The sequence below is a fragment of the Talpa occidentalis genome, unplaced genomic scaffold (assembly GCF_014898055.3).
Source record: "Talpa occidentalis isolate TD23 unplaced genomic scaffold, MPIMG_talOcc4v2.1 talOcc4.3, whole genome shotgun sequence".
NCBI classification, from domain to species: Eukaryota; Metazoa; Chordata; class Mammalia; order Eulipotyphla; family Talpidae; genus Talpa; species Talpa occidentalis.
Genome location: NW_023603184.1, coordinates 115,237,004 through 115,259,195, shown reverse-complemented (window position 1 = coordinate 115,259,195; position 22,192 = coordinate 115,237,004). Strand labels below are relative to the sequence as shown.

The 22,192-nt window shown below is 38.4% G+C and overlaps 3 protein-coding genes, 1 long non-coding RNA gene and 1 pseudogene across 10 annotated transcripts in view; 1 reads left to right on the top strand and 4 right to left on the bottom strand.

The window, feature by feature from the left end:
- ANKAR (ankyrin and armadillo repeat containing) overlaps window positions 1-509 on the bottom strand; it is a 53,617-nt gene extending 53,108 nt beyond the window's left edge. For 4 of the 6 annotated variants that reach the window (XM_054699924.1, XM_054699927.1, XM_054699928.1 and 1 more), the window contains exon 1: window positions 193-508. The gene's annotated coding sequence lies outside the window, so the exon portion shown is untranslated. Of the gene's footprint in view, window positions 1-192 lie in introns of all 6 variants that reach the window. The other 2 variants (XM_054699926.1, XM_054699930.1) reach the window with 1 other exon arrangement.
- Window positions 510-511: 2 nt separating this feature from the next.
- LOC119256028 (uncharacterized) lies at window positions 512-3,531 on the top strand. Its single transcript, XR_005127611.2, has 3 exons — window positions 512-860; window positions 1,648-1,722; window positions 3,351-3,531. It is a non-coding gene; the product is annotated as an uncharacterized LOC119256028 (long non-coding RNA).
- ASNSD1 (asparagine synthetase domain containing 1) lies at window positions 3,152-6,225 on the bottom strand. The gene is made up of 3 exons (XM_037523692.2): window positions 4,765-6,225; window positions 4,254-4,435; window positions 3,152-3,526 (listed from the first exon to the last, which is right to left on the bottom strand). Exons 1-3 carry the CDS (start codon window positions 6,223-6,225, stop codon window positions 3,241-3,243), a joined length of 1,929 nt encoding a protein of 642 aa, XP_037379589.1. The 3' UTR covers window positions 3,152-3,240.
- On the bottom strand, window positions 4,395-11,193 carry ASDURF (ASNSD1 upstream open reading frame). Of its 2 annotated transcripts, XM_037523693.2 has the most exons (5): window positions 11,004-11,185; window positions 8,701-8,754; window positions 6,982-7,057; window positions 6,222-6,317; window positions 4,395-4,435 (listed from the first exon to the last, which is right to left on the bottom strand). In XM_037523693.2, exons 1-4 carry the CDS (start codon window positions 11,091-11,093, stop codon window positions 6,247-6,249), a joined length of 291 nt encoding a protein of 96 aa, XP_037379590.1. In that variant the 5' UTR covers window positions 11,094-11,185; the 3' UTR covers window positions 4,395-4,435; window positions 6,222-6,246. The 2 variants fall into 2 exon arrangements, with proteins under 2 accessions (XP_037379590.1, XP_054555906.1); XM_054699931.1 differs by lacking the exons at window positions 4,395-4,435; window positions 6,222-6,317; window positions 6,982-7,057; window positions 8,701-8,754 and adding an exon at window positions 8,761-10,769 and having other exon boundaries at window positions 11,004-11,193.
- Window positions 11,194-20,811: 9,618 nt separating this feature from the next.
- Window positions 20,812-21,418, bottom strand: LOC119255167 (transforming protein RhoA-like; annotated as a pseudogene).
- Between the last annotated feature and the right edge of the window lie 774 nt (window positions 21,419-22,192).

Genomic DNA, 22,192 nt, shown 5'->3' with positions numbered 1-22,192 from the left:
CTGGAAATAGGTTGCTCTCAGTGAGGTTTCCCTGGGCCTGAGTAGGAATCCTGCTGGGGAGAGGGTGATAGGGGAGACACTGCCAGGAGGATCTGAGAGGGACTTTCTAGGGTGAGGACCAGGGGAAGGCTGCTGGCCCCATGTTGGCTTCAGGGCCATCTTGGGTGCCCTTGGCTTCACTGCTTCACCTACCTTCAGTGGGGCACCAGACCCCTCCACTGCAGAGAAGTAGATAGAAGCTGATGGCCCTCCAGATCTAGAGTCTAATGTGAGACACCTTGGGGTGAGCCAGTGGATCAATTCGGGGAAGGCACACATGCGTACACAGTGCAGGGCCCCCAAACTGACGTCCCCCACTCCCGCCTCTAGAACTCATTCCAGTTTCATGGTCTCTTATTTCTCTATTTCTCCCCTCACTGTTTGTCTCTGCTAAGACACAAAGCAGTGGCAGAGAAAGCTCTAGGTTCTGAGGTAGTCTTGTTGGAATCTTACCCCCATCATCATTCTTTCCTCCTACTAACCTTTATGGAACACTTATTATGAGCCAGGTGCTAGAAGTTGGTGACCCTGGAAAACAGAGAAATTTAGTTACAATTTAACCATAGAAACATATTTAAGCAATGTGACAAATTTAGTTAAGTAATGACAGCACATGAAGAAAAGCTAACAAAGACCCTGGCCTGAGAAAGCTTGTGCAGTTGGTTTTCAAACAAACTAGAAGATGGACAAAAGCTATGGAAGCAGAGTTCAAGAAGTAACTTTCCAGGGATAGAAAATAACAGGTGATGAAGAATTGAGTTGAGAAGAAAGTTGAATATTTTGGGGAACTCAACAAAAACAATGCATAGAGAACCAGAGAGGTGGGTACAAAATTAGGACACAGAAGTAGGTGAGGGCAGACCATGCAGGCCACTGAGTTAATGGTTTGAACTTTATTTTAAAAATTTAGGTTAGTGGCAGTAGATGTTAGAGGCACAGGCCAGAGTGGTGGTAATGGAGAGAGAAGACTGCGGATGGATTTGAGAAATAAGGGTAGTCTATTGGTAATAGATTGAATAGGGGTAGGGTGTTAAGGAAAAGGTGACCTCCACATTTCTGTCAGATGCAACAGGGGATTAGGACAAGCTTGAGTTCAATTGTGCACATACTGGCCTGGATGTAACTGAGAGAATCAAGTAGAGATACGAACATGCCTCACATATACAGGTCTGGGTTAATAATGGCAGTTTGGGTTAGATGTATACATTTGGGCAGGATTAATAAGGTAACTACATCAGGGGAGGTTGAAATCACCCAGGGAGAGAATAGAAAAGGAAAATATAGGATAAGATCCCAGGAAAGATATCAGATAAAGTTAGTATTTAAAGACCAGGCACAGTGGGTGGAATCAGCAGAGGTGACAAAGAGGGAAGTGCCCAGAAGGCAGAAGGAAAACCAGAATTGGTCACAGAAGCTAAGTATTCCAAGAATAGGCGAATGACCAACTTCATTGGATACCATTCCTAAATCAAGAAATGAGAACTAATTTAGCAACATGGAAGTTTTGGGTGGCTGTTTGGAGGAAGAATTTGTCCTGTACCCACACCATCATTATTTTAGCTGCTTTAGAAGTAGTGAATATTAATAAATGTATGACCATTATTTTAGGGCGACGATAGATGTCCAGAGGTCCTGCCTTAAAGAAATTTGTGTGTTTACTCTTGTGAACTATGAATAAAACAGGTAAATTCTTCTACTTGAAAGCTTTAAAACAAACTCAGATAGTTTGTTCTATGTATCTCGACTCCTTTGAGAACGTCATTCTAGAGATTATGGAATCAAGGTGCAAGAAAGTCATTACCAAACCATGTGGGGCCTAAGAACAAAAAAATCCATGCAGAGTATCTTACTGGTGATGATCTAGACTCCCCACAGAGGATCAACTGATTAATACATATAAAACTCAGAGAATAGTGCCCACTACAGTCAGCAGTGTATCAATGATCATTTTTTTAGTACTGAACTTTATTACAAAAATAATTATTCTATTTATCTCTAAGATGTTGAAAAATCTACCTATTCCCAATACCAGCAATGTCAATTTAGTGTTCAGGAACATGTAGCTACTTGAAGTTGTCAGGTAAGGGGATAAACCTATGCAGGTACTACTTAAACCTGGTTTAAACATTGCATTTACCAGGTAATAAATCAGGGTGTATGAAATCTTTTGGCAGGCTTGTCAGAATCCTTAAATTTCTTTCCCACTCTGACTGAAATAATTAAAGTGTATCTAGACCCAGAAAGTGTGTCAAGCCCTAACTGGAGGTAGATTCCAACAGTGATCTTGGCGTGGTGGTCAGAGTCGAACAATATGGGTAGAGGTCAGGTTGGCGTGGAGTTAAGTATGTGAAAAGATGGAAAGGATGATTGTGGATGGGAGGTTAGAGATGGTAAGCAAAGAAAAATGTAGGACCAGGAATATATATTATTTAGATGAAACATTTTACACTAAGGATCCTACAGAGAAAAAGTTGAAGATAACTGGAGAGAGGAGTATAAGGCTTCTGATAGGCAGGAAGGGTTGGAATACAGAAGCACAGACTTTGGATGCATGGATTGAACTTCCTTTTCTAATAAGAAAGGAGTAGTAGCATGTACCTACAGCTAAGTAAGAAATGCTGGTGTTGTAAAGTGGAGAAAGTTCTTGGCCTGATGACTTTGATCTGTGTAAAAGCTCATGAGCTAAGACTGGGGCAGAGAGAGGGCGAATGGAGATTTGTGGGGCAGAATGTTTAAAATAGTCTTCAAAATTCTAGAATGGGAAAGTTGCCTAAAGAGATTTAATACAAGTAGCAATTATCACTCAGAGGTTTGAGCCTCAAGCAAACTGTTTAGCTTCTCTAAATCTTAGTGTTTCATCTGTTAAACAAGGCCCGGTCTAAACTGAGCCACTGACAACAGTAATAACAATATCTGTTATTTCTGGATGTAGCTACCATGAAGTTAGTAAAAGCTACCTTCTTTTATGTTGCTGGTGGGCTATTACAATTTAAGAGTTCCAAAAAAATGGTATCAAAGTTCAAAACATCCAGATTGTTCTCAGTATAATCTTTTTTCCTATCATTTTGACTAAATTGGTTATATAAAGCTATATGTAATACATAAGTAAAAATGAACTTTGAAACCACATTATATAGCAGTAAGTAGCAAGTGTTTTATTTTTATATAATCATCATTAACAGATGTTGGTACACTGCCAAATCATGTTTTAATCTCTTTTTCAACAGAAAAGTTTTCTAAGGAAATGTCTTGGAGTCTTCCACATTTATCAGATGCCTTTTCATTATTGTTTTCCATTTTTGCAATTCTAGATCCAAACTGCATGGCCCGTTTTGGCAGAAGAGTAGAGGCTGTTAAACCAAGTTCCACTGCTGCAAGGCGCAAAATTAGTTTTTCACCAATTCCACGGGGCAAAGTCAAGTTTGTCTTTTCCCAAACTGGTAGAGAATTTAGGAAGGAGACAACATTTTCATCCAGAAAAGGAAATCTAAAATAAATAAATATAATCATTATAAAAAATAAAATCTATTTGTTATAATTATTGTTTTTACGTTTCATTCTAATTAAAATTTATAATATAAAATTAATTTTTGAGGACAGTTTCTCTCAATTAAAAATATTCTGGCTACTTACACAATTTTGTAACTAAAGTTTAATCACATTTAAAAAGTACTTCATAATGTGACTAATTTTTATATGCTACAAAATATAAAAATCTTGTCTCAATAAATCAATTAGATCTATGGTGTCAAGAAATAATTTCAAACTGTTTCAAAAGATACCTTTGGAGAGACCATGAAAACAAATTAAAATGTCTACAGACCAAAAAACCAGTTTCCTAAGACTAGAGGAGAAAGTTTGGGGGTAGGGGCTATGCCTTTCCTGGGAGGAAACAAAACTTTTTAACTATCTTCTTTTGGCATCTCACTACCTCAATTTCACTTCTAGTGCTTTTCATTGTAGTACTAATAGCAATCAAGTCATTTTACGATCTTTGAAAATTATTGAAGAAATATTTCTTGGAGAATGAGTTCTGGAAAACCACTGCACCTCTGGCTTTTCCCCAGATTTGCTTCTGGCTGTGTCTCTAGCATAAAGTCAAGATATTATTGTTGCCACTGTTATTTGAACAGTCTCTAAAGAAGGAACCTACAGCTCTTTGTTCAGTCCATTGTTTTTAGAAAGTTACCCAAAAACACTCAGATTAGAATTACCTTGCTTCTTTTCCATGATCACCAATAACTCTGTCATCACGACCAAGATTTCTAGAAGAAATTCGACCCAATTCCATCTTTATTTCTTTAATCAATCCTTCCAGCCCATGTGTCTGAAAGCGGACACGATGACGAGAATAACCTGCTAATTGCTCATCTGCACCAATTCCAGTAAGAACTACCTATAAAGATTTAAAGAAATTCATATTAAAATTGTTATTTAGGATCAGGGTGAAGTTACCCTTTGTAGAACTTGGCCTGCAGTTTGGCTTGCTCCTTTTTTCCTGCCATCCTTCTTCATCCCTTAACAAGTTTTAATAAATTATTTACTATATAGGAAAGAAAAGCAAAGCTTAAAAAACAAAAATGAACTCCAGTCCCGTAACTGTGTGGTGTGCCCCATTTTAATAGTAGTTTTAATATGGTATACTCTTGCAACCTAAGTGCTAACAGGTTTTAGAGACAGAACTAGGTCTCAGAAATTGTTCTGAGCAGAAATACTGCGCCATACCTTTGCACTGCTCTGATATGATTTCACTTCATCCGGGGTCACTAAACAGCCAGTTCCTCTAGAAGCAAACCAGACTGCACAGCCAATGCTATCATCCAAAACTGTATCTAAGGGGTGGACTAACTGACATATTCGAGCTCTTCTAAATTTTTGCAATTCTTCCAGAGAAACATTAATTTCAACAAAATTCCAAATCCGGAAAGGGTTAGTGACTTGTAGTTCTTTTAGTCCTGCTCTTCCTGTGATGCGATCTGGTGCATTAAATTGCTTATCAGACCTATCAGCAGCAACAGCAGTATTTTCAGAGGATTCCTCAGCAGGTGTTTTGCAATTTTTCTGTCTTCCCCTTTGTTTGTTAAAACTAGCTGGTATGATCTTTTCTTTAGTCATGAAAGCCACATTAAGAAGATCAATTGGTTCATCTAAAGGGATATGACGGTCAGCAAGCGTTGCAATAACCATGGAATCAATGCCTCCAGAAAACAGGATTGCAACATTTGCTTTTCTCTCATGAGTTCTCAAAACTTCATTTGGTGTCAGGGGTTCATCCCTCGGTAAACACAAGACACGTTTCTTCACTGCACTACTCAGGACATCAATGAACTGCTGAACTACTTCCTTCATGTGTCCATTAGTAAGAAAAACCTGAAATGTCTCTCTTGTAGGTGGGGTGTTGGAAATGGTACTGCAATCAATCTCAGATGGAATTGGTGGCAACATCATATTTAAAGGAACAACAGGATCTTTAAGATATAGTTTGGCTTCATTTGCTACCACTGATACAAATGGTGGCAAATCTGCTGCAATTTGAGTCAGGGTATTAACACATTCTTCTGTGATAACATTCTCCCCAGAAATATATTTCCAAGGATAGAATTTTAAAACCACAAGTCTGGAAGTGGAAGCAGACTTGAGATCAATTCTGAAAATTCCAGATGCTGGAACTTCTTGCCACTGATTGGCCACTCCAGATATTTGGGCACCAACTGAAGAGAGAGAGAAACTCTTGCCCAAATCACTAAAATGCCAAAGCAAGCTACGGCGACCAAAAAAATCTCTACCAAACCATAAATAATGACTAGATGCTTGATAATATATAAAAGACCAAGGACCTTGGACTTCTGAGAAAACTGACAAAATATCAGATTCATTCTTACAAGAGGAAAGATAATTAAACATTATTTGAGTATCATTCTCTCCAGCTTTAACCATTACTCCACTGAAGACTTCTCCATTCCACAAGAACACATTCCCTCTTTCATCTTCCATAGGCTGGGCAGTCAAAACACCTCTCAAGTGAAGAACATGACCAGAAAATAAACACTGATAGTTAACATCAGTCTTTAACAATTGTTTACTACTATTGGGTCCTCGTCGTTTAAGATTGCAGAGTAAATCCTCTTTCAGATCTTTGCTGAAATGCTCAACAGAAAAGCTTACGGAACAACAAATGCCACACATTGTTATGTGAAATCAAGTTGATTATTTCTTGATCTGGGGCTTGTCTAAGTTTTCTATTTCTTGGTATTCTTTTTTCAGCTCATCCAGTATATCTGTGGGTAGAAGAGAGAATAAATTTTAAGTAAAATAATAATTCTTGTACTTTTTCTTAGAAATTCATAGGAAAACATTGGGTATTTACCAAGATCAAACCATTTGAGCATTAGTACTGTGCTAGTGCCAATAACTTATAATTGGCTTCTAACAAAGAATATTTATATTTCAGAAAATAGTTTTTGTTTATTAAATGTAAATTAAATGTATTTTCTAAATACTATTTTTAGAAAATAGTTTTTGTTTATTAAATTGAATTTGACTAGGCACAGGGCTCTTTATATGTATATTTAAATCACACAAGACCTTGAAAGCTCAAAGTGATTCTCTCCAATTCATAAAGGAAAAAAGTAGAACAATTTTTCATACTTAGATTTGTCTTAAACTCTAAAGCATACTTTGGTAACTATTGCTTTTAAAACATCTTTATATATTTTTATGTGATTCTATTTATATTCTAGACTCATCTTCGGAAGGTCAACTGGTAGAAAACCAACCAGTGCATTAATTTTATTGACAAGTATATTACATTTGATCTTTAGATACATAAGCATTCAGATATAGGTAGTATAACTCAGGCATAATTCCAGCTTTCTACAGAAAGTCTAGAAAAGACTTTGTGTGTGTTTCCATATAAAAAAAGAAAAAAAATAAACCCCTTACTTTTGCTTTCGGAAAGCATTTCTGTTCGGTCTGCAAGAAAGAATATGTTGCTGTTCTGTTGCTGTCTATAGACTTTCTGCAAAACATAATTTAGGCTAATATCATGATTTGACCTTAAAAAGAATAGATGCCAAAACTCTGAATTCTATTACCACTTCTTGAAATTTCAGCAACTTACAATCAGATCAATACTTTAGCAAATATAAACAAAATCACCCAATACCAACTAGAATTTCTAATAACACTGAGGTAAAACTATTTTCTCTGCATACACCACATTACCATTATTGAACAAAAAAGTCCCCTACTATAACTATGGACTTATAATTTGCTTTTATACTGAGAACACCTCAACAGTAGTGTTCTTTTACAATTTTGTTTTTGGGTGTAACATTGCAGTTTATCTGGTCAGTACTCAAGTTTTAGCTATTTTAAGGTCTTACCAACTTTTCAGTATTATAAATCAATGTTCTAATGAACGTCTTTGTAACTAAATCTGCACATTCCCAGGATTCTTTCCTAAGTAGCAATTCCTATAAAACTGCTGGGTCAAAGTTTTATATAGTTTTAAGGCACTGATACATCCTATCAATTTAACTTTTCAAAGTTTATATCAATGGTGCCTTAATTTATATTTTAGGAAATAGTTTTTGTTTATTAAATGCCTATTTGACTAGGCACAGGGCTCTTTATATGTATCATATTTATTTATTTATTTAGAGGCATGTTTTTATTTATTTATTTATTTGTTTGTTTGTTTGTTTTGTTTTATACATGCACTGGGTACAGTCAGAAGCACGGGAGGGTGAGAGAATTCACCAGAGCCAGAGCAGGGAGCAGAGCAGGCAGAAGGACCCAAGTACACTGCTGAGGGGAGCAGCGGGCGGCAGGAGAGGTCTGCACGCCATGTGGGACCCTCCTCCGGTGGCCGGGGAGCAGCCGGGGATCGAACCGGCGCCGCAGAGGTCGCCGGCAGCTTCGCAACCCAGCGCTCAACCGCTGCGCCACCGGGGAGGCCCTATATGTATCATATTTAAATTACACAAGACCTTGCAAGCCCAAAGTGATTCTCTCCAATCCATAAAGGAAAAAAGTAGAACAGTTTTCATACTTAGATTTGTCCTAAACTCTAAATGTCAAAGTGACAATGTCAAAAATGTCAAACCTGTAACTTATTAAATAATCTTTAAAAGGATTCACACCCATTTCTTCCTGAACTTTAAAATGTAATTTCTTTGCATTTCTGTATGTACATTAATGAAAGTAGCATTAAATAACCATGTTAAATATTTGGAATATTTGTGTAAAAATAACTTCTGGGAGGGAAAATAATTTATCCCCACCCTTCTTCCACTGTCCTAACAATTACGCACACTTATTCAAAGGAATAATCTCCATTTTTCTCAATATATTCAAAATTCATTTATTTCAAAAGAAAACACCAAATACAAGTGTAAAGTAAATACCACTAGTGATCACAACCCCAAGACACTCCTTACTGTAGTTAGTAACATTTGGTTTAAAGATAATGTGAATTGCATATAAAATCTTGAACAATTTTTATGTTGTTTGCAATTTAACTAAAAAGATGCTCAAATCATCTAAAATTTAATATAAATACATAAATCCTATGTATGATTCTTAAAACTTCATTATATAGCCAATAAAATGTGATTAAATCCCCCTATACACTATTCAGATTTACTCATAACAACTCACCCTGTTCTTCTTCAGGTTAGAAAGCTCATCCACAACAATTTTTTGCTCTTTAATCTATTAAAATAAAGAAAAATGTCTTAGAGGTTTTCAAAATATGCTCCATGAGGAACTTTATAATTATAGAAATAGGATTAAGGGGTTACCACATACTGCCCAAATGAGCAATCCGTGAATATATACATTCTTTGTATGGGGTTGGAGGTGAGAGGAAGGTGGAAGAGGAAACAGTGATTAAATTTGTCAAGTATTAGACAGTCCATTGAATCCACTCAGGGGGTTTGGTGTTGGTAAGCATTCATGCAAAGGCAATAGCTACTAAATAAGTTTTATACCTTAAAAAAACAAACAAACCCAAACCAGACAACATTCACCAAAAGCATTATTAGTCTTCCGATTTCTTTAAAATTATATTCTAGCTTTTAAAAAAACAGTACATGGAATGATGTGAGGGCTACTTTTCCCACCCCTCCCAAATACCAGTTCTTTTCATGATATGAATGGCACAGCCAGGCATTCACAACAAGTAAATGGTACTAATTCCTGTTTCTGGGGTAGTCATCCCTCACTTCTCACCTTGCTTTAGTCCCCTTTGTATCTCAAACACCAGTGTGGGGCAGGCACTGTTGAACATCACCCTTTATTAGTAGGAGAGGGCTCAATTAAGTGGAAAGTTTATTTTTAACTCTTCTCTGTAAGGGTATTTCTGGGAGCACAAATAATTACATAGTATCAATAGCATCTCTAAAGCAGATTTTATAATCTTTGTCCAGCCTCCCAAATTTAGGGATCTGTCTTACAGCTGTGTAAATTGTTTACTACCTAGTAATCAAAGTCGGCAGTGTGTTGTTTGAAAACTCACCCAACCCAGGTGTGTACCGTTCTTGTCTCTCCAGCTGAGTCAATGTGGTGACTAAATTGAATTAAAACCCAATATGGTATTTTCACAAATTCTTTGAGACTAGTTTGAGCAGTGCTGTCTCATTCATTTTATAATTCTCATTCAAACAAGGTTACCTTGACACAGAGGGGATTAGATTTGCCCAAAATATCATTGTTCGTTTGGGATAGAATTATGGTAGAACTGGGACATCTAATATCCGAAAAGAATCATCCTCATTTCCACATGCTTAAAGGCTTTATCTATTTACACATTTAAGATTTATATTATATTTGGCTTCCCTTCCTCCTGGTGGGTGCGATGGGTGGGTGGGGAGTGACAATTAGATACGTGTTTTAGCATCACTTCTCTGGCTAGGTATGTGTTTTAGCATATTTAACAATTAGATATGTGTTTTAGCATCACTTCTCTGGCTAGAGTGGAGAATAATTTGGAGGATGGTACGGATGGCTGACGTGAAACTAGTAAAGATGTCATGTTGCTATAGGGCAGCCCCGATATTGAACGGGTTCCTGGCTATGGGTCCTCACCCGCGCGCTTAAAAGGGACTTATTAATACTTCACTACAGGCACACACAAAAGGTTAATAAAAGGTTTATTTACAAGGGAAAAGGAAATAAGGAAAATGTACAACTCAGGGAGAAAACAGGGAAATAGTCTTTAATGCGTCCTACCTGATCCGCCGACATGGAAACCCAAAGTCACTCTCAGAGCTGGCCAGACACTGCTAGCTGGCGGAGCGCCAAAATGGGGGGACCACCACCCAAGCCCACGTGTCTGGCTTTATACCAACCTGGCTGCTTAACCCCACCTTCAGGTCCCAGCCACCTTCCCTTTGGTGGTGATGGGATTTGGAGTTCCCAGTGTCTTTGGCTTTGGCCTGGGGTGGGGGTGGAGTCCACAAAGCCTCTATGAAATTAGCTTTAGGACATCCTTTTCCCCCTAACAATGTCAGGGTTCCTGATAGTAAAAGAAGTGGCTGGCTTAGGACAGACAGTAAGAGCGTACACGGTGATAAATGGACATATTTGAGCTTCAAAAGCAGCACTGACAGGTCTTCGTGATGGACGTAAACAATGACTCCCAAAGTAGGGGTCATGGGCCCCTGGATGGAGAGTGGCGGTATCTTCTGAGATGGTGAACCACTGCGCATCTGAGGTTGATGATATTTCTAAAAGTTTAAAAAAAGCAGAGAGAAAATGCCAGCCAAACTTCCGCCCCACTGGCCCGGAGGTCATGTCAGGGCAAGTTTCGTAGTCTCCCTGTAACTGCAGCTGCCCATGGCTACAAATAAAAGGAAAAAAGCAGCTGGATAAAGCCAAGACCGGGCCATGGTGCCTCTGTAGACTCTCTCTGGGGCAGAGCGGCGCCACGCCCGCAGCATGGGTCCTCATTTCACACTTACCTTGCTGCTAAGATCCTCCCTGAGCAGGGGAGAGTTGTCAGCAGGGACCAGGCGAGCGCCTTCCTCCGGGCGCGCCCCCCGGCTGGGCATCTCCGCCAAGATCAAGAAGGCTCGCGGGATGAGCTAGCGGGTCTAGCGCCCAGGCAGCCGCCAGACCCCAGGCTCAGCGCATGCGCAATCCCGGAAGTTCCGCCTGCCTCACGACTCGTACCAATAGCGTCTGCACGCTCACTAGAACGCCTGCGCAGTCGAGGTCTGCTGCGACGCATGCGCAATGATTCTTAGCCATGCTTGTGCAGACTAGTTGTGAGATTTGAGAGGTGCCTGCACCGCCCCCTAGCGGCTCGGATATGGACACGCTCTTGTGAGCGCCCTCTCTTGCGGCTAGTAGTGGGTGAGTTATGTGCGCCCTCCAGTGGATGATATAAACAATAGAAGCACTGTAGAAATGGCACTTTGTAGGGAAGGTTATGAAGCCAGGGACAGATTTAAGGGATGCATGGTTGGCAACGAACCTGTACAGACTTGGTAAAGTTTTTGTAAACTTGTTGTTAGAGTTAATAGGTATCTATCTGTTAACAGGATGCACAGTTCATATGAATTTCAGGTCAATTAATACTTTTTTAGTATAAGTAAGTAGGCCCCATGTGACATTTGCAACATCTAATTCCTATGTTAAAAATTATCCCAAACTTGGAAATAGGCAAAAGAACTTATTGGGTGTTCATTTAGTGATTTCCCGTGCTTGACTTCTTATTGATGGCATGTTTTACAGTTCTGTAGGGGAAGAGGTTAACTTGTAGATTTTGGTGTGGTAGGGATGTAAATAATTTCCATCTGGTGGACTAGATAATCTCACAGGTTGTGATTTATTCTGTAAGACATTGATCAATTTTGTCCCTAATCTTGTAATCCTGTTCTAATATTTATTACTATATACATAGCTTCTCATAAACTCTTTGAATTAGTTTTAACATCATACTGGTTCCTTCATTAATTGAAGTTGATTTTAACATCATACTGGTTCCTTCATTAATTGAAGTTGAATGAAACTTTGACGGGTCCATTTTATGTTTGCATGAGAAACACGGCTTTATACTTTTGAAAATTATATTTTTATATTGAGAATCTTAAGCTTCCACAGACATACTTCAGTGGACTCACATGGTGAAGCCAAACTCTGTGACTGAGGAAGTGTACCTCATGAGGTTTTCCTGCCTCATGAGAACATGCATAGGAGAACATCCTTTTGTGTTCTGGGTTAATGAGCTTTTGCGTTTGCTTTCAATCTGGGATTGATTTGTAAAACTGAAGCTATAAGATATCTATGTGTCTGTATGTTTATAATTTACCACAGCTTTTATATCTTGCTGTGAGTGTAAAATATTTTCATACATCTGGAAGATATTGATAAAGTCCATTATAAATCTCTTAAAGGAGCTATGTTTTGACTGGTTTATAGACATAAATATAAACTTCTATGAATCTCCCAAATTAAAAAAGTTCAGAGTTTCTAATGTTTTAAATATACTGGACTTTAAAGGATAAAAGTCATTCTTACAAAACTGCTAACTTAAAAACATTTTAATGACTCCAAGTTTATACAGACAAAACAGTCTGGAGAAATCAGGCTGTATTAGCAATTCTGGTTGAAGAAAGAAGTCCAATTATGTCTTTTCTCTGATTTCAGATGTATATTTTATTTTTTATGGTATTTAGATTTATTTTCTCATGAGAAGATTAGCTAGTCTAAATTTACTAAACTACTTATATGGGCTTACTGATTAAAAAGCTGGCATCACTGCTACAAAATGTTTACATTTGTAAAAAGTGTAAATTTATGTTCACAAAATATATGACTTTTAGACAGACTTAAAAATCAATATCAGACAGTTAATTATAATTTAACATAATTTAAATAGATTCCAAAATTCTTAGGTAATTACAACTGAGGTAATATTAAAATGGATTAATTAGTGGTAATCATTACATAAGTATGTAATTTGTTTAGAAATTGAATGTTGGAACACTGATTAATAAAAGCATGGTTGTAAATTTATGTGTCTTGCTGCTTGTTTTTATGTGCCATGGGATTACTGTCTTTTTGGGTCATATTAATTGACATGTTCATTTTTGCCCCTTTGACAACCTGTGAAAGGAATGTATGTGACTTATCAATTGTTTTATGTACTTATGAAATTTGTTTGATAAAATGTTTGCATCTGATGAGTGTCAATTATGTACATCAAGTTCTTTCTGTGAAATAGAAATTATTTTTTTTAAAGATTTATTTATTTATTTATACAAGCACTGGGTACAGTCAGAAGTGCGGGAGGGTGAGAGAATTCACCAGAGCCAGAGCGGGGAACAGAACAGGCAGACTGATGAAGTACACTGCTGAAGGGAGCAGCGGGCAGCAGGAGAGGTCTGCGTGCCATATGGGACCTTCGCCCTGCGGTCGGGGATCGGACCAGCGCTGCAGAGCTTCGCAGCCCACCACTCAACCGCTGCACCACCAGGGAGGCCCCTGAAATAGAAATTATTAAATTGGTTAAAAGCTGTAATTAATAAGGGTGGTTAAAGATCACATTAAGGGCAAGAGGAACAGTGTATGTAGGTAATAGGATGTCTTGTTTTGCAAGGGAAAGAAGAGTTCTAAAGTGCCAGTTTGTTCCAGAATACGAAACACCATAGTGAAAGATAAAGTTTGAAGGAATATAGCAAGTTGGAGAAGGTTTGATGAAGGTGAATTTTATTTTTCTTGGTTTATAATACCTGACCCTGTTAAAATTTTAGCAAAGTACTTCAATTTTGAAAACTTACTTGCAAGATGTATTTTTTTAAGATTTTATTTATTTATTTTTGCAGAGAAGAACTGGGGTATGGGTCGAGGCGTGGGGGTTGAGAGGATTTACCAGAACAGAGTGGGGAGCAGAGCAGAACAGAACATTCAGTCAATCTTGACTGAAATACACAGCTAAGGGGAGCAGCAGGCAAAACAGGAGAGATCTGCGGTGCCATGTGGGCTAGCTCCCTGGCTGAGGATCAAACTCAGGCTATCATGGCAGGCCATCAAGGTGGTAGTGCTGAGACGTAATCCCTAGGCCACCAGGGAGGCCCCTACAAGATATTTTTAAAAAACCTTACTGTAGGGCCTTCCCTGGTGGCGCAGCAGTTGAGTGCTGGGTTGCAAAGCTGCCCGCAGCCTCTGCAGCGCAGGTTCGATCCCTGGCCACTGGGCGAGGGTCCCACATGGCGCCCAGACCTCTCCTGCCACGCCCGCTGCTCCCCTCAGCAGTGTACTTCGTCAGTCTGCCTGTTCTGCTCCCCCGCTCTGGCTCTGGTGAATTCTCTCACCCTGCCTTGCTTCTGACTGTACCCAGTGCTTGTATAAATAAATAAATCTTTTTTTTTTTAAAAACAAACCTTACTGTAAAATTTTGTATTAGTGAAAAACTGAAATTTGGCACTCTTTTACCTACCTACTGGCTTCATTCCCCACAGTCTTTAAGGTTCACTACAAGCTAGGGTGAATCTGGAAATGTGCTTCCCCTGACACATGGGATATCATTTTAATTGGTATCTGTATGTGATGGTAAGGCCTATCTATAAAGTTGAGGAGACTGGGCATCCCGGCATATAAGTCTTCATCACACCTCACATTCTGTTGCGGTGTCTGACAGAGTGGAGCTCTGATTAATGTTTGGATTTACCCTGATCCATAATCATTTCTATACTGATTGTCCAGAACCATAACTGATTGCTCTATAACTTGCCATTCCCTTTTGGAGGTGGGTTATTGCTTCTGGCTCAGCCTGGTTCTGATTTTTCCATTTACATACAGATGACATAACACTAAACCAAGTGGTAACACTCATGTTAATGGGATGCTAAACTCTTTCAAAGTTCTTTCATATTTTATCTTATTCTTTTCAAGTTTATCCAGTTGTTTCTATTTCCCCCTTTAAGTGCTTTAATTTTTGTGTTGCTTAAAGTCATTATCAAAATTCAGGTAACTTTAGGGTTACTTAGTATCTTTTGTCTTGGCAGAGTGGTTCAGGACTGCCCATTTCTAGCCTACCATACAAGTAGATAGGCTGATCATCTTGTTTCATGCATCTTTCACAAAAGTCCAGGATTTGACTGTTTCACCAGTGAGTTCTAACAAACCTTCAATGATGAACTAATAGCAATACATCTCAGACTCTTGCAAAAAATTGAGTAAGAGGGGATACTCCAAACACATTTTATGAGGCCAACTATTACCCTATTACCAAAAGAGACACCACAAGAAAAAGAAAACTGCAGACCAGTTTCCCTGATGAACATAGATGCAAAAAACCCTCAACAAAATCTTAAGATAAAAATTAATGTAAAAATTTAAAGTTTTTGTTAACATATAATTGCATTTTAGGGAATTTTAATAGTTTATTTACATTGATAAAATAGTTTAGAATTTGAAAATGATATAATCATATTTATGTTATGATTATGAGAAAAACATGACAAAAGAAAATTTTCATTTAGAATCAAGAGAATTTCCTTAGACACTAAAATGATAAAACTTAAGCCCTCTGATTACGTACAACTGCCTAGCATATGCCTGGTGCCTATAAGGTATTCAAATATTTGTTGAATTCAACTGAAATCAGTTTTGCAGCCATTGAAAACCATTTCACAATTTTGTTCATTGAACTGTTCTATGATAAAGGTCAATGAGCAAATAGTTCTGGGTCCTAGTAGCATCTCTACTTAATAAACTATGTGACCTTGGATAAATCATTAAATTCTTTGGCCTCATTGAGCCATGACCAGTGAATTTTCAGGATAAGTCCTGTAGAACATGAACTCCACTTTTTTTTTTGTATGTGAATGAATTATCAATTAATGTTGAATGAGCCTAGAATGTAAATTAGGAAGGCACAAGATGTTAGCTAACCAACCACCATAGATGAGATAGGCACTATTACTATGAAACAGCTCTGTTCCATAAAACTAAAGCACAAGTCTCAAATGTGAGTCACTTATTGAATTTAAAATTTTCTAGCAGTGACATTATAAAAAGTAAACAGAAACAAAATAAAATTAATTTTAGCAGAAGGTTTATTATTTAACCGGTTATATCCATAACATTATCATTTCACCATGCAACAAATATAAACATTATTAATGAGGTATGTGTTTTTATCATGTCTTTAAAATCCATTGTGTATTTTATAGCATTTCTCAATTAAGACTTGACCCATTTTCAGGGGCTTAATTGCCATATGTTCCTGGTGCCTAACTGTATCAGTTAGTGTAATTTTAGACCTTCCTACTTAATAAAATAATAAAAACAGGGTATCTGCCATTATTTTATGAAGTCTAACTTGATAGCCAAATAAACCTTAAAATGAATCTCAAGCACATCAGAGGAACAGAAGTTATGCTTGCTTGGTTTGTAGAATGGGTGAATTGGCTAAGATGATCTACAAAGTCTTCCATTTCTGATATTAGTGCTGTAGTTCTGAAGAAATGCCTTGCATAGGGGATCCAGTTAGCATTGTTGTGTATGGTATGTAGATTATGTACCTATGTCATGCTTAATTACATAAAAGCTTCCAGAAACTATTTGTGAAAAGAAGGAAAAGTGAAAAAATAAGATGAAAGAAGGGAGGTGGGAAGATTAAAGGAATGAATAGAGTGAAGGATGGGAGGAAGAAGGAAGTAGTGGAAAAAAGAGAAAGAGGGAAAAATAATTAGAGAAGGGTCAAATCTCAGAAATGTCAATCAACATTAGGTTTATTGGTAATTATTTCTAGTATCAAGTGAACTTTCAAATAGAAGACTTAGCTATTAGGTACAGTGTTCTTTTAATCTGCAAAGTACATTTTAAAAACAGACCATGTCCAAGAACCCCTTAGACTGTGGACTTCTTTACATGTGGCACAGGCCTAACAGACCTTGGGCTTTGTGATCATAGCCTTGTAAACTGTAAAGTTCACATCACTGTGAGAATGACCAAACACAAAATCTGCAATTTTTACTGCCTGGATTTTCATGTGCAGTGATATTTAAAAGGGTGTGATATTAGTGTAAATGTATTGCACTTTGTACATTTTTAAAGATTTAAGTGAAATCTCAGTGGCTTTTGAAGCCAATGTAAATGAGAACAAAGTAGAGTCTGGCCTACTTTTAGATGAATTTCTAGTTTTGAGTTGAATTGTGAGATCAACCTCCAGAGGGTAGAGTGGGGACTATATCTATTATGATCAATGATAGGTACTTTCAGTGTAGTTTTTATGGCAGTTGAGCTAAAATTTAGGTTTTGGTCATACATGATTACTTTTGCTTGAGTCACTTAAACACAGTGAATTTATTGCCTTAGCACCTACCATAGCCTCCAAGACATATTTCAGTAGGTGATTACATCCCTCTTTGGTAACTTCAATTATTATTTATATAGCTGGTGGGAGTGCAAACTGGTCCAACCACTATGGAAAGCTGTGTGGAGATTCTCGACCTGGTAGGGATGGAGCTTCCATATGATCCTGCAATTCCACTCCTAGGTATTTACCCAAAGGACACAGAAACATTAATTCCAAAGGGCACCTGCATCCCTATGTTTATAGCAGCACTATTTACAATAGCTAAGCTATGGAACCAACCCAAATGCCCCAAAATGGATGACTAGATCAAGAAGATGTGGTCCATATACACAATGGAATACTCAGCAATCAAATTACTCAGCAATCAAAAAAAAGATAAACTCATGCAATTTGCAGCAACATGGATGGAGCTGGAAGGGATCATGCTCGGCGAAATAAGCCAGATGGAAAAAGAAAAATACCAGATGGTCTCACTCATAGCAGGAATTTAGAAAACCTAAATAAGGGACCAGGAAAAAGACTAATTATAATAAAGTAAAAATCAAATCCAACAAGCAACTATAAACCAGAGACACACTACAGGGGGGACAGGAGGGAGTAGGACCAAAACAAGGAGGGGTGGGAATTGTATGGGGACTTAAACCAAGATGAAAATGCATACATTGTGCAAAAATGAAAAATGATATAAAAATATATATAATTAAAAGAAGAAAAAAATTATTATTTATATACCAAAAACTCTTTTGAGTTCCAGACCCATTTTATTTTATTTTTTTTAAAGATTTATTTATTTATGCATGCATAAGAACTGAGGTACAGGCCACTGGTGTGGGGGGATGAGAAGATTCACCAAAGACACAGTGGGGAACAGAACAGAGAGACTGACTGAAATAACTGCTGAGGGAAGCAGCAGGCATGACAGGAGAGGTCTGCCGTGCCATGTGGGTAGCTCCCTGGCAGGCCGGGGATCGAACTCAAGCTGCAGTGGCTGTGGACAGCTTCACTGTGCTGAATCTTAATCCCTTGCTGTGCTGAGTCTTAATCCCTTGCGCCACCAGGGAAGCCCTCCAGACCCATTTTAATCAAGACCTCCACTTTGTTAACTCACAGGTATCTCACACTCAGTGTGTCCCAGAGTGAACTTATGTTTCCCGCTGAACCTGCTCATCTTCAGGGTTTCTTATCTGAGTATGTGGAATGATTATCCACCCAGTTACTCAGGTCTGAAACCTTGACTTATTTTGTTCTTTTACCTCCCACAGCTCATCTCCTCCAAGCCCTGTTGAGTCTCCTCAAGATGGATATTTTGAATAGTCACTTTCACCATCTCTGCTCATAGCACTTAGTCTATCCTACTTTTTCTGATTGCTCCTGTTTTCTCTACCAAATCAGTCATCTCAGCACTCCAAGATCAGTGGGGATATTTAAATATGTAAATCAGATCACTTTAAGGTCCTGCTTTAGTATTCAGTTACCTTAGACTAAATTCTGACTATCTTACCTAGCCCTCCACTTGTGCCATTTTTCCAGGCTTTTTGATCTTCTTTCTGTTCCTAGTATACTCCAAGCTCTTTTCTACCTCAGTTCCTTCCAATATGCTGTTTACACTTGCCCAGCACATTCTTAATTTCAATTCATTTATTAGGCTTCACCTTAACTCTCACTTCCTCCACAAGCCTTTTTGAGAAGGGTGGTTTACAGTTCTCTTGCATTCTCTTTTTTTTTTTTAAAGATTTATTTATTTATGCATACAAGAGCTGGGGCACAGGCCAGAGATGTGAAGCATTAGAGGATTCACTAGAGACAGAGTGGGGAACAGAACAGGCAGACTAAGTGAAATACACTGCTAAGGGGAGCAGTGGGCGAGACAGGAGAGGTCTGCTTTGCCATGTGGGTTGCTCCCTGGCCGGCCAGGGATTGAACTCATGCTGCAGAGGCTGTGGATTGCTTCATAGTGTGGTGCTTAACCTCTTGTGCCACCAGGGAGGCCCCTTCTCTTGCATTCTTGTAGCTCTCTGTATTGCACTGTGATTCTAATGGTATTTGTAAAATCTCCACAATGTTTATCTTTCCACGCAGGCTTGGACTGTGTTTCTTGGTATTTCTGTGTATCCCTAGTGACTAGCACAGGGGGTGATAGAGAGCAGGCACTCAAAAATAAATATTTCTTGAAATACTGAAGGAATGAAAAGGTATATCCCTGTCTTTGATTCAATTAGCAGTTCGGTTTGTTTATTCATTTGTCTGGGCCTACAGATTTTGAAAGACTTTATTATACTCCTGAGTATTTTTGCATAGTAGTAATAACTCACAGGAGTATTTTAGAATTATTCCATCTTTTTTTTTAATTGAATCTCTTATTCAAGAAAAGAGGAATTTAAAAAGAGTATATAAGTTTTTTTTTAATTTTGTTTTTAGAAAACTGCCTTTATTTTCTTTGTAGTTGGGAAAATTAATTGGTATAGAAAAAAAGTTCTGTCTGCTAGGGAGAAGAGCGAATCCAAGTACCACTCAAGAGAAATGGTGGCCCCTCAGGGAGGGAACCAAGATATAGTGAGGAGAAAAACTGCTGTGACCAAGAGCCAGGCCTTGCAGTCCAGGTGTAAAAGGTCATACCACCTTTTGAAGAGTCTTTAAGTGCCTCAGGCATGAAACCAAGCTCCTATTTACTTCATCCAGCTCTGGGGTGGGCGGGTGCCAGGGTGGGGGTGGGGGGGGTATTGAGATATGTGAGGCCAAAAATGGGTGATATGGTCATCTTTTATCAGATACACTGACAAAATGAGAATTTTAAAATTGGATTTTCTATCTGACTTTATTTTCAAATATACAATCTTTAAAAGAAAAATACACTGTGGGGATGACAAATGCCAGTATTAGGAAACCCAGTTATACAAACAATACTACATCTAATCTGGAGTAGATATATTTATTTACCTTTATTATTTATCTTATATCCATTTATTGGTTTCATACATTAAATGGTACTAATTACACGGCAACTATAAGGTAACTAAAATGAAACCACAGAACTGTAACTTTGCCACCGCTGCATGGACTTGGGTCTTTCTGGCCAGGAACATTTGAAGAAACCTGGGTGCCCACCCAGTGAAATCTGTTAAGCTCCTATGTGGCGAGTCATCAGAGTACCTTGTAGCTGACAGATGATAAGCAGGATATGTAGTTATGTGTAATTACAGTCTAATTCACAGAAGTTACCAACTGTTTCTCTTTCTGGAAAGAAGTTAACCCCTGGTATATCAGGTGGGAGTGCAGAGAAGGGCTGTTGGAACAGTGGCTCACACAGATCAGACATTACTAGTAATCATAGGTAGCTTCTAAATACTGGTAGCAAGATGACTTCTGATTTGTAATCTTAGGTAAATTATAGATAAATGAAAAAGGTCAGGAATCATACACTAAGGGTAATAAACTGCACTTCAAAATGAACCACATTTTGTGCTGTGCCACAGCAGGGTTTCAAAGACAATGTACATAGATTTTTTTCTTCCCATGTCTTGCAGAGCAGCTCTTGTGGTCATTTCAAAAACCTCCCTCACTCCATCTTTGGTATTGAACACCCTATGTACCCAATAGCACCTGTCCTGTTTGTCATATGTCTACCTTTTTTTCTGGTTTTATTGGCTCCTGCTTCATCTTGGTCAGCTCCCAGCTCTGTGCTCACCATTCTGAAGATCCTTTTTGTTCCCAACCAGTATGATAAATATGTTGGAAGAGAAAGATTTAACTTCTGGAATTCATTTTTCTGGGATGCTTTCTAGGCTATTAGTACTGTTGATAGAGAAAGATATATCAGTGTCTGGGTAGGAGAGGAGTCTCAAGTGATCATAATCGTCCTGCCCAACTGTGTCCCACAAAGCCAACTCCATTTGCTTTCATCTACTTTGATATCTGCCACATAGTTCTCAAATACTGTGGGTATATATACCTCTTAGAATTGGTCCTTGCTAAGTGACCAATGGGAAAGCAAGTCCTGTCCATGGTTCCATCACCAGCAATCACCAGTTTCTTCCAAATGGCAGCCATTGCTTACAAATGCCCTGCAAGACAGCCTGTGTAGCAGTTCTACAAAATACTTTGAACTTTCAGATGAAAGGCCCATATTCTGGATATTAGGATCCAGTAGGTCTGGAGTAGAACCCAGGAAAAGAATATTTAATAAACACTCAAGTGATTTTTATCCTCAATTATAATGAGGAATCATGACTTAGATTCCTCTAATCTCCCCAGAGACATACAGAGCTAACTGCAGCATGGTGATTTGGGTTTGCTCTAAAGAAAGAAGCTCTGTGTCAAAGACCATGATGCCGAAGTAAATCAGGGTGTGCTGATAAAAAAAGGAGACCAGGAGTCTTGAAAGCTAAGGGTCAACAGATGCTTAGGTTAGAAATGAGTTGGCAGAGAGCAAGTGTGCTTGTGATGATGTCTCTATTAGCAGTGAACCTTATGAGGTGACTTCATACAGGGTGGAGCCCCACATGTAGAGATAAGATCAAAGGCACACATTTCTGTGAAGCACAACAACTGTTCCGTAACAGCAGGAGTCTTCCGTGGAGTCAAGTGAGGACCTTCTCTGAACACAGTTCATAAATGTGAGATGTGGTACCAGAATGCAACAGAAATTACAATCTATTTGGGCAAACTCAAAACGCCAGCATACCAGAGATTTAAATGAAGGTGCTTGGTGGTACAGGATAGATCATCAGGATTGTGAACACCTTTAAAAAAGGAACACCTTAGTGAGGCTGCAATACTTTGTGGAGAGGGCTTTAGCTTGAGCTGAGCGAAAAGAGTGATCAG

What these genes read in the sequence shown, in the direction of transcription:
- ASNSD1 (XM_037523692.2), bottom strand. Translation starts at nt 6,225, where the DNA reads ATGTGTGGCATTTGTTGTTCCGTAAGCTTTTCTGTTGAGCATTTCAGC. An exon ending in CATATCAGAGCAGTGCAAAG is followed by an intron (nt 4,436 to 4,764) that starts GTATGGCGCAGT and finishes AAATCTTTATAG; the next exon opens with GTAGTTCTTACTGGAATTGG. An exon ending in GATCATGGAAAAGAAGCAAG is followed by an intron (nt 3,527 to 4,253) that starts GTAATTCTAATC and finishes TATTTATTTTAG; the next exon opens with ATTTCCTTTTCTGGATGAAA.
- ASDURF (XM_054699931.1), bottom strand. Translation starts at nt 11,093, where the DNA reads ATGCCCAGCCGGGGGGCGCGCCCGGAGGAAGGCGCTCGCCTGGTCCCT. An exon ending in GGGAGGATCTTAGCAGCAAG is followed by an intron (nt 10,770 to 11,003) that starts GTAAGTGTGAAA and finishes TTAAACTTTTAG; the next exon opens with AAATATCATCAACCTCAGAT.